Raw genomic sequence first — 15,330 nt, forward strand, 5'->3', positions numbered from 1 at the left:
GTTAAAAAAAAGTGTATACAAAAAAAAATGTAGGTTGCTTTATATTAGAAAAGCAACTTTTGTTTCTTTATGGCAGAGGCATTCTTTTGATCACATTCGCTGTGATCATTGGAGCTCTTTATTCTTATGGTTTTGTATTATTATGGATCTTGTGTGTGTGTGTATTTGGACTCAATAGAAGTGTAAGAAATCAGAATCAAACATTGTGTGCTCTCATTTCAATTGCAAGAAAGAAAACTCTGGAAAAGATGAGAAAGAATGAGAGACCTTGAAGTATAATTCCACCTCCTTGTGCCACCTTCAGTTTTGTCCTGAAAAGAGAGGACTTAAATTTTAAAAATATATCTACTGTGTATTACTCTGGTTGGTTTTTCTTAGTGCTTCGTGTACCAGAAGCTTCCAAGGCATTATTCATTGTGAAGATTGTAAAAGGAAAGTATAGAGATGACTTACTGTTGAAGGTAGAATTTAGCTCTTGCAATTCTCAACACAAATTATTTGGTGATGCTTTAAGAATGTACCTGTGTTTTATCGTCTCAGGTATTTGTACAAGCTCTGTGACCTGCACAAGGAATGTGATAACTACACTGAAGCAGCCTATACCTTGCTTCTCCATGCGAAGCTTCTGAAGGTAGTAAAACTTACCATATACTTTCATGATCCTGTCGTTATAAATTATAAGATCATTTAACGTTTGATTTTTCCACGACAAATTTCAGTAAACCTAGAACTTAAGATTTTAGGGATGTTGACTTAATGCAGTGACATAAACAAAGATAGTTAAGAAGTACTTTGAGTATAGATTTGGCTCTCCTGAATGCAAATTGGACAAGATGTCAGAGCAAGTTATCACTGAGCATCTTAAACACCCATGATTGGTCTGTCAGCAGTGAGTTAGAGATTCTGTGATTCCTTATTCCTGCCAACAAGACCCAGTAATGCCGGAGGGCGACCTCAATAAGAAGGAACTTCTGTGGTACAATAGCTAAGAGAGAGGATGAGCCCGCCTCTCATTATTTTATCAAAGAGTGTAGGGACCAGATCATGACTTTTCTCTCCGTGCGTTCTAAGCGGTTGCATTGAGATCTCCTGTTGGTCCATCAGTTCATGTTGGGCTTCCTGCCTGATTCTCCCGGGGGATGTTACCCCTCAGCATAGGTCTGGCATGACAGCTTTCAGCTCTCAGTGTCCTTTTGTTATTCAGATAGCTTTGGGCATTGGGGTGTGTGTGTGTGAGTGTGTGTGTGTGTGTGTGTGTGTGTGTGTGTGTGTGTGTGTGTGTGTTGCCATAATATATTCATGCTCTCCCCATGTCCATTTTCAGCCCAGTTAGTCATACAGAGTGGACCCACAGTAAATAACTGGGTGGTTGTTTGTATTGATGGATGGCAAGATGGATGTGTGGGTGGATGGGTGGATGTGTGGATGGATGGATGGATGGATGTGTGGATGGATGGATGGATGGATGTGTGGGTGGATGGATGGATGGATTCATGGATGGATGGATGTGTGGATGAATGTGTAGGTGGATGGATGTGTGGGTGGATAGATGGTTGTGTGGATGGATGGACGGATGTGTGGGTGCATGGATATGTGGGTAGGTAGGTGGATAGATGAGGGAATTTCCCGTGTTAGGCAGTGAATCCCCAGCAAGAATCTTCTAGCCCTTGGCCCAGTCCTGAACTCTCCAGTAGCTTGTGTGATATGCATACTCATAAGCTGCTTTAGGGACACTGGAGTGTGGAGATTGACCTTTGCCTGAAAACAAGAGTCCTTTATAAAGAAAACACAATGAGACTCGTTTCAATCTGAATGCCTCATCCGTAGTCATCCATGGTACCCTTTTGGCTTTGCACCATATAAAGCTCTCCTAAGGACTGTCATTTATGAAGATAGAGTTATCAGTTGGGACATCTCACACCAGCCCTCCCACTTTGAATTCTAATGGCTTTCATTTGTTAGAAACCCAAATTTTAGTAACAAGGTGATTTTGAAACTACGAAGATATATCTTTTACACCAGGGAAATTAAAATGGGCTTGACAAGCTGCTTGGTCACCCTTACTCTCTCTCACAGTACATAAACTTTTCTACGGGCGTGTGAATGGAAAATAGATATATGGGTATGAAGCATCATTTGTTTAATCATTGCACTTACTGAGCACAGACGGGGTTATCACAAACGGTACAAGGATGTTTCACAACCCAAATCAGTCGGCCCAATTGCATTATCATTTCCACTGGGGTTTTGAATTTTCCAGTTAGATGCCAAATAATTGCTCTCCATATCTTTTACATCATTACATTTTGCAGTTTGTCCTAAATATGTTTTGATATTGCAGAAAATGTGAATTCATGCTGGTTAATCAGCGTACTAAAGAACGTTACTTGTATCTTTATGAAAATTCTTCACCATGATTGATATATTCTTGTTCATTGAGTAAAAATCCTCAAATAGGGTCTTCTTTTTTTGGTTAAGGCTATTTTGTCAAAAAAAAAACAAGGGCAATAAAAACATCAGCCTTTCGCCTAGCAACCAAGTCATCTCATCTCATTGTTTAAGTGGAAGGTGTAAAGGAGTTTTGCTTCTCCATTCAGTATTTTTTTAGGTGATTTTAAACTCCAAGGAAGTTATTTGGCATCCAAACCTTCTTATTCTTATTTATCTTATTGTAGTTACGTTTCAGAATCATGTAAAATTTTACTTTTACCCTTCGTAAAAGTAGAAACCTGGCCATGTGGTGAAAATGCCACAGTTAATTGAGTTTGTAACCCCAGTTATGGTTGGGCTACACACTTCTCCTTTGAAGGTGAAAGAATTTGCAGCAGCGTAAAGGTTTCTCACTCTTACTCGACACTCCAGGTGCCGGAGAGCCCATCTGGCCCCATAGCCCTTTCACCCTGTTCTTTGGAGCCCTGCGGTCCAGCACGGAGTGCTCCAAACCCCTCTGGCTTCGGGAAGGTGGGAGGGGGTGTGTGCTGTGAGAGCCCGCCTCTTAGGGAGCCTTGCACTTTTGCAGGCCTGTCCCTCGGGGCCTTTGCCCTCTGCCCCAGTGGTTCCTGTCCATTTGTCTTGCCCCCTAAAATGTGGCACCACAGCTGGTCCCATTGCTCCAGATGTGGCCTGGCCAGCCCTGAGTCCAGTGGGGGACCCCCCCACCCCACTCCACTGTGGTCCAGGCAGCCTGCAAGTCCGCTGCTTTCTTGGTAGCATCCTCGCTGTCCTGTCTTAAAACAGGGTCAAGACCCACCTCCTGAGTCCAACTGACGAGTGAGCCCATCCTGATTCTTTCCTCCGAGGAGCCTCTGCAGAACCCCTCGTCCTGCCTCCCGCCCTTAAATTGCCCATGAAATCTTTTCTGCAGAGTTATTATATACCACTGTGCTCTAATTTGTAATAGCACTCTCTCTGGGGCAGGCATCTTCTGACTCATCTTTGACCTGGTGCCTTGCACATAGTAGGTCCCCACCAAATATTGAAGTTTATTAAACCCTATATTTAGTGCCGTTGATTTCTTGAGCATAAGTTTAGGAGTTTAGGTGTCAAATGAGCTTGCCTTCATTTTGATGCATCCTTCCTTCATCCCGTAAGTCCACTGTCACGTCCACAAACGCTGGCCGAGCCCTGCCTTTGCGACAGGCAACGTGCCTAGAGCTGAAGATCCCAAGACGCCTCCCTGTCTGTAAGCAGCTTTCTTTACGACCTGTAAGTGGAATCCATGTGCCTTCTGCTGTTGATTAAAATGTTGAGCAGCACAGGACTGAGGCCGCCGCCCAGGGATGCCCCACTTGAGGCAGCCATAGATCACCCGGTTCCTCATTCTTCTGGAAGGTTCCGAGGCATCATGGGCAAGCTGACAGTTCTGTGCTGTCCAGAACCTGCCGGGTTTCTCTTCTGTGTGAATGTAGACTGAGCTTTGCCGCCTTCTTTCTTTCACTCGTCTTGAGGCCTCTGCACAGAGGTTCTGCCCTCAATTCCAGACCCGGCAGCCTGCTGGCAGCAGCTCCAGCGACCCCCGGAATCATGGCCCAAGCACCCACACTGAATTCAGGGCTTACTGTGTGCATTCTGACCTGACGGTAGGGAAACGGTAGCCCTGGCCATGCCCTCACCTGGCACCGCTTACGCTTTGCTTTTGCCTCAGTGGTCGGAGGACGTGTGTGCGGCCCACCTCACCCAGCGGGACGGGTACCAGGCGACAACACAGGGACAGCTGAAAGAGCGGCTCTACCAGGAAATCATCCACTACTTCGACAAAGGCAAGGTAAAAAAAAAAAATGCAAATTTTCTGGTGTTTTCCTCTTTGTGTGCACCTTCTTGCAGCGTTGTAAACACATTTTTTAACACATGGTGTTTGTGGTACCAGAAATTTGTTACAGATTGCGTATCTGAAGGTTTTATGCAGGACCCTCCCGCTGGCGCTTCTAAGTAGAAATCCTACCAAGAATAAAAATCAATCGCCCTTTTGTAGATGCTCTGCTGAAAGTTAGAACTGAAAAGCACAAGTATTTTCACAGTCCTTGCCAGAGAGAACCCAGGCTGGGACGCTGATTTGGGGGAATTTCTGGCTACATTAGAGCTAATGCTTTCCTTTGACAGTTTGCGTTTTTCTGTTGTCACCAAAATATTAATCCCATGGCAAGACCAATATCACTCATTTTGGTGGCATCTCCATTAACTGGCTCAAACAAAATTATTTAATCTGTTGACTTCTACTAAAAGGAAACCTGCCATCATTTTAATCAGCCAGTAATAGGTCTCATCACTGTAGTTCATGTGATTCAGATAAATAGTAACTATTAATAAAAAAGGGGGGACTTCCCTGGTGGTGCAGTGGTTGAGAGTCCGCCTGCCGATGCAGGGGACGCGGGTTCGTGCCCCGGTCTTGGAAGATCCCACATGCCGCGGAGCGGCTGGGCCCGTGAGCCATGGCCGCTGAGCCTGCGCGTCCGGAGCCTGTGCTCTGCAACGGGAGAGGCGACAACAGTGACAGGCCCGCATACCGCAAAAAAAAAAAAGGGGGGGGGCTTCTTCAGTTAAGAAGTTTTTAAAATCTGCCACTAAAGTGGCTTCTAAGCTCATTCTGTGCCTTCCTCGGGATTCTTAACTCATCCCAGTTACCAGCCATTTTTTTTTTTTTTTTTTTTTTACTTTTTTACCTTGAGAAAAGTTACCAGAGAATTCCACGACGGTACCTGTATTCGTTTCTTAGGGCTACGGTAACGTAGGCCTACCCACTGGGCAGGAATCTGTTCTCTCACAGTTCTGGAGGCTATAAAACCAAAGTCAGCGTGTCGGCAGGGCCGTGCTCTCTGAGAGAGAATGATTTAAGGGGAGAATCTGCTTCCTGCCTCTCAGTGTCTGGTGATGCCGGCAGTCCTTGGCTTGTAGATACATCACTCCAGTTTCTGCCTCCGTATTCGTGTGGCTTTTTCCCTGTGTGTCACTGTGTCCAAATCTTCCTCTTCTAAGAGCACCGATTATTGGATTTAGGGCCCACGCCATCTAGTGTGACCTCATCTTAACTTGATTATGCCCAAAGACCCTGTTTCTAAATAAGGTCACATGCACAGATACCAAGGGTTAGGACTTCAACATATCTTTTGGTGGGGGGACCCAGTTCTACTCCCAGCAGCACCCACATCGGGAAAGGATGGTGGCTGACCCTTTTTGTGGTTGTCGACATAAATCAAACCCTTTTGAGGAGATCATGTGTGTTTTATTTATTCCCTGGGGTCCTTGACATGGGACAAAAATCAAAATGTTCAGAATAGCATGAGGATTGGCCAGAGGCCACTTGGAAATGGTCTGTGAATTATACCTGGTCCTATAGCAAAGCAGAATATATTTCTTCATAGAAATGAGATGGTTTCACAATTAAGGCCAACTGCTAAAATTTTATTAGCTTAGCCAGGGGAATTCTGCTTCTCGACAGACTGCTAGAAAAGTGGAGCCGTTCCTTCCCCCAGTGGCTTTCTGGCTTATCATGTTTTTGAGAAGGGTAATCAGGTGTTACGGAAGGGACAGGAGGTGGGACCCCAGAGCGGCCCAGGAAGTCTGGGGCCAGAGGAGGTGGGACCCCAGAGCGGCCCAGGAAGCCTGAGGGCCAGAGGTCCTTGGGGCTGAAAGAGTGTGTGCCTTCGCTGATAGTCATTGTGGGTTCTCACGTCCTCTGACAGCGCTGGCCCCGAGATCTCTCCCACCACATCTCAGCTCTCCTCCCTCCCTCGCTCCTTAAATTCTGGCCACACCACCCCTTCTGGGTCCTCATGCACCCCAGCCCTTCCTGCCTCTTCCTGGCAGGCCTCTGCTGCTCCTAACCTTGGCTCATTTGTCCTCATCCAGCTTAATGTCACCTCTGCTCTGATGCCCACAGTGGCCTCTTTTTTTCCCGTATAGCACTTAACCACAATTTGCAGCAGTAGATTTGCACGTGTGTTTCTTTAGCGAGTCTCCCATAGGCCATGAGCTCTGTGAAGATAGAGGCCACACACGTGCAATCCCTCACAAGACATGTAATTCTCAGAGCCGGGCACGTAACACAGGGGCGTTTGTTAGATGAACAAAGAAATCAGTGAAAGAATGCAGGAACAAAGGAGTGAATACTCAGCGTTTAAGGGTGATTTCGGACAGATGAGAGGTGCTCATGGACAGCAGGACAGCTGGCCTTCAATAAATAATAAATTGAGGAACCAAGTGGGTTTGGTTTTGTTTTTAGCCAGAGTAGCCTCATACGGAGGGAAAACAATGAACGTGTTCGGTTTAGCACGGTGGTTCTCAACCAGGACCCTTTCAGGTCATCATGCCTGGGGGTGTGGATGTGACTGGCGTCAAGTGGGTCAAGGTCAGGGATGCCACTCAACATCCTACATGGCGGACAGCCCTCACCACACAGAACTATCCAGCCCAGAATGTCAGTAGTGGCCAGGCTGAGAAATCCTGGTTTCGAAAAAAAGCTAATTCAAGTGATAAAGCACTACAGGCAGAAAGAGAAAGGGGCTGAAGGAATGTTCTCACGTGTTTCTGTGTTTTGGAGGAGACAGAAGGACGGCTCTGGTAAAGTGAGCACTTAGCTCACCTGGAGTCAGGAATGTTCAACTTGATTGAACTTGTTAATCAAAACTGAGGAGAATCGTCTCCACAGCAGCCGTTAGAGGCGTACTGGCAAAAGAGACTGAAAAGCCGTTTTTGAAGGCCCATAACTTCTCCACGAGGACGTTACAAAGAAACGGAAGTTCACGCATCTTTCTGAGGCTAACATGAGGGCGAGGGAGAAAATTTCATCAAACAAAATTTCAAGTACCTGGATGATGAGCCGCGAAGCAAAAAAAAAAAAAAAAAAAGTCGTTTTAACATCAACGAGCATTAAATTTCCTGGGGAAAAATTAACAGAAGGAAGTAAGTATCCATCTTCTGTATTAGCTGGGACGGGCTGGAATCTGCTGGGGTTCCAACCTCTCACCGTCTCAGTGGTGCTACGCAACCCAGGTTGATTTCTCACTCCTGCTGCCGGTCCCTCCTCACTGCTGGGGACCCAGGTGAGCGCAGGTCCCAACACAAAGGAATGCAGCCTCAGAGGGACAGCGAGTCACTGCCCGGCCCCTACACACTCGGCCCAGAAATGACACATGCGTTTGTGCTCGTGTCATTGACTAAAGCAGATCACGCGGCCACAACGAGCTTCAGTGGATGGGGACGTGCCCGGAAGGGAAGGCAATGTACGTAGCGCCTGCATCTACCAGGTAAACCAGGTAAACTACCAGGACGTTGAATCGGACAAGCGAGGCGGGGTTCTAACCTAGGGCTCTCAAGGCACGTGGAAATTGCCTAAGTATATGTGTGTCCTAGAAAGGTACTATTCCCTCTAACCCCCCAATTACACAGCTTCCCACAGCTGGACATGTGAGAATAGCGCTGTCTCTAGAACCTGGTGCCGGGCCAGCTCCTCCGTAGTTGAATTTCTTCCTCGGGTTAGGGAGGGGTTGGGAACGACGTGACTGGGCTGGGCAGTGCAGGGGCAGCTGCACCTGAGAACTGGTTCCAGCTCCCTGTGGCCAGGACGCCCGAAGTCTCAGCAGGTGGGGAGTCAGGGTGGCAGGAAGTCACAGCAGAAGGAAAGTTTGCTTCTTCATGCCAGATTTAGAATCACATTCATTAAGGAAACAAGACCGAGACCTGGTCTTATTATACCTGCCAGGTGTAGGGTATATGCGGTGTTCTGGGAAAGAGCATCCTTCGTGCCTTCTCTGGAATAAGACAATGGCTGAGGTCGTTGCTGCAGATTCAGAACTTGACCTTGGGAAGGACTAGATGCACACATTTCTGTGCTCTGTGCCCAGACTGAAGTTTTGTTTTTTGGGTTTTTTTAATTGAAATATAGTTGATTTACAGTGTTGTATTAGTTACAGGTGTACAGCAAAGTGATTCAGTTTTATATATGTGTGTTTGTGTGTGTGTGTGTGTGTGTGTGTGTGTGTGTGTATATGTACATATGTATATTCTTTTTCAGATTCTCTTCCATTACAGGTTATTATAAGATACTGAGTAGAGTTCCCTGTACTATACAGTGGGTCCTTGTTGGTTATCTATTTTATATATAGTAGTGTGTACACGTTAATCCCAAACTCCTAATTTATTCCCTCCCCTTCCCCTTTGGTAACCATAAATTTGTTTTCTATGTCTGTGAGTCTGTTTCTGTTTTGTCAATAAGTTTATTTGTATCATTTTCATAGATTCCACATACAAGTGATATCATATGATATCTGTCTTTCCCTGTCTGGCTGACTTTACTTAGTATGATAATCTCTAGGTCCATCCATGTTGCTGCAAATGGCATTATTTCATTCTTTTTTTGGCTGCGTGCTATTGCATTGTTTATATACCGCATCTCCTTTATCCATACTCATCTGTCGATTCTTGGGGGAAAAAATATCTTGAAATGGGTGATAGTTGGCAAGTGATTCAGCCCATGGGAATTTGAAGGAAGGCTGCTCACTGTGGGGTCCTCTGGGTAGAGGTGCCCAGGGAGCCAGCCCTCCTATGATGGGCGGCTCCGACCTGAGCTGTCTGCTACAAGAGTCACAGGACCCATGCAGCCGTGAGCACCTGAAACACGGCCAGTCCAGACTGAGACGCACCGTCAGTGCACAGCAGCACTGGATTTCTAAGGCTCCGCCTGAACAAGAGACCTGTTATGAGCTGAACTGTGTCCACCAGAAATTCATGTTGATGCCCTAATCCGAGTACCTCGGAAGGTGACTATCTGGAGGTAGGGCCTGATCCAATATGACTGAACTCCATATAAGAAGAGGAGATTAGGACAAAGACACACACTGAGCAAGGACTAGGTGAGGACACAGGGTGGGGATTTGTCTCACAAGCCAAGGAGAGAGGCCTCAGAGGAAAGCATCCTTCTGACAACTCGGCCTTGGCTTCTCGCCGCCAGAACTGTAAGGAAATAAATTTGTTTAAGACGTCCAATCTTTGGAACTTTGTTATGGCAGCCTGTCAAACATCTCATTAATTTTGTGTTATTGATTCCATTTGAAAGAATACTTCAGGTATATTAAATATTACTAAAATTAATTCCATTTTTTTAAGAGTTTGCTCATTTTTAAAGCTTTTTCCTTTTTTTTAATAAATTTATTTATTTTTGGCTGCGTTGGGTCTTCGTTGCTGTGCGCGGGCTTTCTCTAGTTGCGGCGAGCGGGGGCTACTCTTCATTGCGGTGCGCGGGCTTCTCATTGCGGTGGCTTCTCTTGTTGCGGAGCACGGGCTCTAGGTGTGTGGGCTTCAGTAGTTGTGGCACGCGGGCTTATTAGTTGCTCCGCGGTATGTGGGATCCTCCCAGACCAGGGATCGAACCCGAGTCCCCTGCATTGGCAGGCGGATTCTTAACCACCGTGCCACCAGGTCCCTAATTCCACTTTTTAAAATGTGGCTACTAGAAAAATTGTACATGTATCTTGGCTGATGGTTCCATTGGACACTACTGCTCTGAGCCAAAGACTTTGCTTTTGTTGAGAACGGTGTCTGCTAGCACATCCATCCACAGGCTGCTGGTAGATCGAAGCTTTACTGCATGTCCTTTGGAGTCATCACAGGCAGCGGCATTGCTTACGTGCTCGTTGGGATATATTCCTTACACTAAATGAATATTTTGAAAAACTGAAATAAATCTAAGAGAATTAGGAAATGGGAACCAAAGCCAGGAGATAATAGAATGTATGTCAGAATGACAAGGGGAAGCATGATCACAAGCACCAAAATTGGATTTTTTTTCTTGTGACCCAGTGTCATTTCTGTAATTTGAAATAAGTGTCCAGCGTATGGTTGTTCTTAGCATTAGGGGATTTGGAGGGATGGGCATGTGAGGGGCTCTTTTATGAACAGAAGGTCCTCTGAATGAAATACAGACAAGGCATGGTAGGCAGGGAAGGAAAGAGTAGAAACAGAGGCAGTTATGAAGATAAACCATAAGAAATCAGGAAGAAGCAACATAGCTTTGTTGGAGCAAGATGGAGTTTTCTGGTACTTATGTATTTTATTTTCAAAATTTAGAATTATGCCTCTCAGTTGTTTTCTTCTGTGCTTTGACCAAAGTCTATTATAATCTTATTATTAGTTTCCCAAACTCTTAAGGATGAGTCACGTTTTCTCACTGTGATTTGTGTGTCCAAGTGCCTTCAGGGATGAGTGTCACCGACCGACTAGCTCTAAGGTCTGCACCTTCTTGGCCAGGTTCTACCTGGGACACTGCTGAACAATGTGGGTCTCTGAGCAGAAGTCAGCTCATCCGGCGTGTTTTCCTCATGAGCTCTCAGCCTCCCTGGACTCCCAGTCCAAGATGCATCGCCCACATCCACCCCTGCCATTCTGCTCCCCGGGCCACCATTCTGGGCTCTAACAAAGTGGCCATGACATCATAGCTTGAATCGCTCCAAGGATGCCCAAACCTCAAGGTCCCCCAACCTCCTCTACAGGCAGATCCAGGCTTCTACCTGGCAGGTGAGGCCCCTTACAGCAGGGCTCTGCCCATGTATCTACCCTCTCGTCACCCACAGCATCTTGCCTCTTTCTGAACATGCTTTTTGATTCCCAGCCCCGGGACCTTCTGTGGTCTCCCCCGGATGGGAACGGCCCCTTCTCACCTGCTGTCTCTTGTGGTGACTCCTTCCCACCTCCTACGCATGTTTTCTTGCTGTCTCCACCTTGGAGCCTTTCCTGCCCCCCATGCAGAGAGAGTCCTGTCTCTGGGCTCTCCCTTCCCTGGCCAGGAGCTATTTCTATGTATCCTGTATCCCCTCCTTTGAGTATCTCACACTTTAATGGTCCCCTGAGTCCCCTGGGGATCTTGTTAAAATGCAGATTCTGGGAACTTCCTTGGCGGTCCAGTGGTTAATACTCTGCGCTTCCACTACAGGGGCGCAGGTCTGATCCCTGGTCGGGGAGCTAAGATCCCACACGCTGCATGGTTCGTCCAAAGAAAAAAAAATGCAGATTCTGATTCACTAGGTCTTGGGAGGGGCCTGAGGCTCTGCATTTCTAAGCAGCTCCCAGTAATGGCAGTGCAACTGGGCCAGGGTCCACCCCTGGGTCACCAGGTCCTGCTTTGACTGGAGCTCCTTGGGGACAGGGCAGGCTGTGTCTGACACTTCTGTTTGTCCCTCTTCGGGAGCCCTGTGCTGCACCCAGACTGGGTATTCAGTCACTTTTTTTAAGTAGACTGTTTTTTAATAGCAGTTTTTAGGTTCACAGCAAAATTGAACAGCAGATATGGAGAGTTCCCATGTACCCCTGCCCCATCCCCGACATGTGCAGCCTCCCCCACTGTTAACAGTGTCATTTTTATTGAATTAAGCACATTCTGGCCAATGCTTGAGCAAACGCTGGAAAAGGCCACCATCACTCAGACATTCCACAGAGTTCCTAACATGGGGCTTTTTTTTTTTTTTTTTTTTTTTTGCGGTACGCGGACCTCTCACTGTTGTGGTCTCTCCCGTTGCGGAGCACAGGCTCCGGACGCGCAGGCTCAGCGGCCATGGCTCACGGGCCCAGCCGCTCCGCGGCATGTGGGATCTTCCCGGACCGGGGCACAAACCCGTGTCCCCTGCATCGGCAGGCGGACTCTCAACCACTGCGCCACCAGGGAAGCCCACATGGGGCTTATTTGTCTCACGTGTGTGGTCTGGCCTCCTGACGCAGACTCTGAGCCCCAGAAGCGTCTGAAGGGCATCCCCCTGCCCCCCACTCCTGCCCGGCAGCCCCAGGGGCAGACCCCTGTCCTCATTCCAGAGGTGCCGCTCTTGGGTGCCTTTTCCGCAGGCTTGACTTGGCTTACGTGCTGCCTTCATTATAGAAGTTGTGGATGGAACAAAGACAGATTCTCCCAAGACCCGGGCCGGCTTTTCCTGCCTGGACTCCCAACAGAACCCAAGGCAGATTTGTGTCCTGGAAACCGTGAGCGCAGGCCCTTAAAGGAGCGGGTTCCCACCCCATCCCTTGGACGCCAGCACCTGCGGGGACACCCCAGGGCGCCCGCCAGAAACTGGGGTCAGACTGTATTAAAAGTCTGTCTGCCTTTGTACTCTGAAAGCAGCAATGCTGAATGGATTTTCTTCTCCTTCATATTGGACACTCCAGTTTTTGAATTATGTTCTGTTATCTTTCTGTATTGCTTCTTCACAAAAATCATTCTTTTACTTTTGCTTTTCCACCGTTTAAAAGGGTTCTGAATGTCTTTCAGCCCAGCTTTTGGTCTTTTCATCTGTTTCTTTCTCTCCAAAAAACATCATTTCCATCTGTTTCCCTTTTCATTCTTCTGCACTTCTTCCTTCCTGGGCTAATAAGTACTCCTTGCTCCTTTTCCTTTCTCTTTTTACCACCTGTTTTTGCATCTCCGGAAGCCCACTGTCGGGTTTTATCGTGGCAGTCGAGCGTTCTGTCCTGAAGATGCTCTGAATTGTCTTATTGTGTTTGGTTGAGGCCTAGTAATTTTCAGTAAAGCCCTTAGTTCAAGCCCTGCACTGAAAGTTACCAGGCTTCCCTATGGAGGGTGTGTCTAAAGTGGAAACCCTGCTCTCAGGAAAATGCAGTCAGAGGGAGGGAGCCAGTATTAATGAGCATTAACCTCCTCGAAAGCCAGGAAGCAGCCTGGTAGCGTCAGCAAAGGGGGCACGTAGCCGACAGCCCATGTGATGTATGAAGCTCTGGGATGCTTTTCAGCTGGAGCTCTGTCTTCTTTTCCCTTAAAATAACCTCGCCTTGACGAAGATTGCACTTTGCCTTGTGCCCAAGTCAAAAGAGGAGGCATCTTGCATCATCTCACGAACTAAAAATAGGGGTTTGGAAGCAGGTTTCCACTTCTGATGAAATGGTTGGATTTCTTTTCTAAGTATTGGGGGTGACATTTTCTCATCCTCTGAGTTTCCTTTTAAAAACACAGCTGTCATTGAGAGGAATTACAGGTGCGAGCATCATATCACCCTCTTCTTGGTCTGTTCTCAGCATTTCCAGAATTTTCAAAAATCCTGACATTTGCCAGAATCTGTTCAATTAGCAAGAATTTGGCTGCAGTGCTCAGAGATCATGTGTTAATTATGATTCGCCCCCGAAAAAGAGCGATTTATGATCAGAGCATGAGAAAATCAAGGTTTAGAGTCGGTAACAGCCCTGCTGCCCCACGCCCCGCCCTGCAGGACCCCTCACACGTGTTTCTACCACCCAGCCTCCTGGGTGCCAGGTGCCACCTGCATCCATGAATTACGGGGTGCAGGGGGGGCGGGAGGGCAAAGGCCCACCTCGAGGCGTGAGCAGGTAAGTACCAAAACCCTCCTCTGGTCTGTTGCACTGGTAGGCGCTGAGTCAACCTACCTAACAGGTATGGGAATGATTCCCTCTTCTGAGGAGAAAGGGGAGACTTCCTTGTCCCTGAGAAGGTGACATATAAACTGGGTCTTGAAGAATGAGACAAAGCTTGCCAGATGATGGCTGGGAGGGCAGGGATTCCAAAGACTGGGAATCACACTGGTCAAGACCAGGGCTCCCGAAGACATCTCGCTTTTCTGGAGAAGCCGAGAAGCCTGTCTCTCGGGGGGGGGGGTGAGGAAGGGGTCCTGGGAGACACAGATGCAGAGAACTTGGGAGCCAGTCTGTCCATGGCCTTGTGTGTCTCCGGAAGATTTGACTTACCCCATGAGGCACAAGAGCCAGTGAGATTCTATGAACATAGGCAAGGGTGCCTTTATTTTCCTCTTTTCAGGGAGTGATTTTGGCTCCAAGGTGACAGAAGCCCTGGGGGTGGAGGGGGCTGGAGCAGTGGTCCAGGCCTGACCTGTGGTGGCCCAGGGAAAGGTGGTGGCAGCGGGGATGAGGAGAGGCGGGTGACAGCTCCAGAGACTTGAAGTCAGCTGATCACACAGTGTCTCTCAAATGGGGTCAATGTCAGATGTGTGAACGCCCAGAGGGGCCGGGTACCAGGCTGGCTCAGACACCGGGAGCAGAACAAGCCTCACGTGGCTGCAAAGCTGGCAGGGAAGTGACTTCTGATCCGTCCAGGGAGGTGTTACTTCCTTCCAGGCAGTTCGAGCAGCTCCGGAGTGATTAGGCTCCATTCCCTCACGTGTGAATTCTTTTTCAAAGTAATTGATTTTCCAGCTAGTGATAGCCAGGCTGTGTGGGGCAGCTTTGACCCCGTCACACCCTCCTGCCCCGGGGACAGCCCTCCGTGATCATGTCCAAGGCCTCTCTTCCCCCACTCAGCCCGGGATCCCCCACCCCATCCAGGACATCACTCTGGCCCGTCCGCCCTCTCCCTGACAAGCAGCACTGTTTTCCTCTCCACTGGCTAATACACACTCGCCTACAACCATGCCATGATTTCTCCCATCTTTAAAAAAATTCTCTCTCGTTCTGACTCCCCTCGCCAGCTACTGCCTGTTTCTCTTCTTTCTCCAGCCCTCCTTCAAGAGCTATGTGTACACTTCTGTTCCTTCTCTGTTCTCCCTGAACCCACCCCCATCACAGGTGCCCAGTAATTATCTACAGAATGAGGGGATGAGTGACAGGATGTGTCCCTTCTCCTTCCAATCAAACCACCAAGGAAAAGGCAGCGGTATCTTTTGCTGTCTGGTTTAGGCTTTCTAAGGGCTTGCAGAACTACAGATGTCCTGGCTTAAAGAAAAAGGAAAAAAATCCTTTTTTTTAGGAGGAAAAAAAAAAAGTTATGCCTTCTCCATTTTTCCCCGGGGCATTAAAACTGAGCAAACCATTTTCCATTTGGACTAATAAAGAATTGCTGTGGGGAAAAAAAGGAACATGATTTCAATGGTC

General features: G+C 47.7%; 1 protein-coding gene across 3 annotated transcripts in view; it reads left to right on the forward strand.

Moving 5' to 3' along the window:
- DOCK1 (dedicator of cytokinesis 1) overlaps positions 1–15,330 on the forward strand; it is a 526,850-nt gene that overhangs the window by 457,184 nt on the left and 54,336 nt on the right. For all 3 annotated transcript variants that reach the window (XM_082673365.1, XM_082673366.1, XM_082673367.1), the window contains exons 37-38: positions 541–631; positions 4,145–4,264. In XM_082673365.1, the coding sequence (XP_082529491.1) occupies positions 541–631; positions 4,145–4,264 (211 nt within the window). The remainder of the gene's footprint in view (positions 1–540; positions 632–4,144; positions 4,265–15,330) is intronic.

This window comes from Grampus griseus (genome assembly GCF_964374135.1).
Source record: "Grampus griseus genome assembly, chromosome: 16".
Classification (NCBI taxonomy): Eukaryota; Metazoa; Chordata; class Mammalia; order Artiodactyla; family Delphinidae; genus Grampus; species Grampus griseus.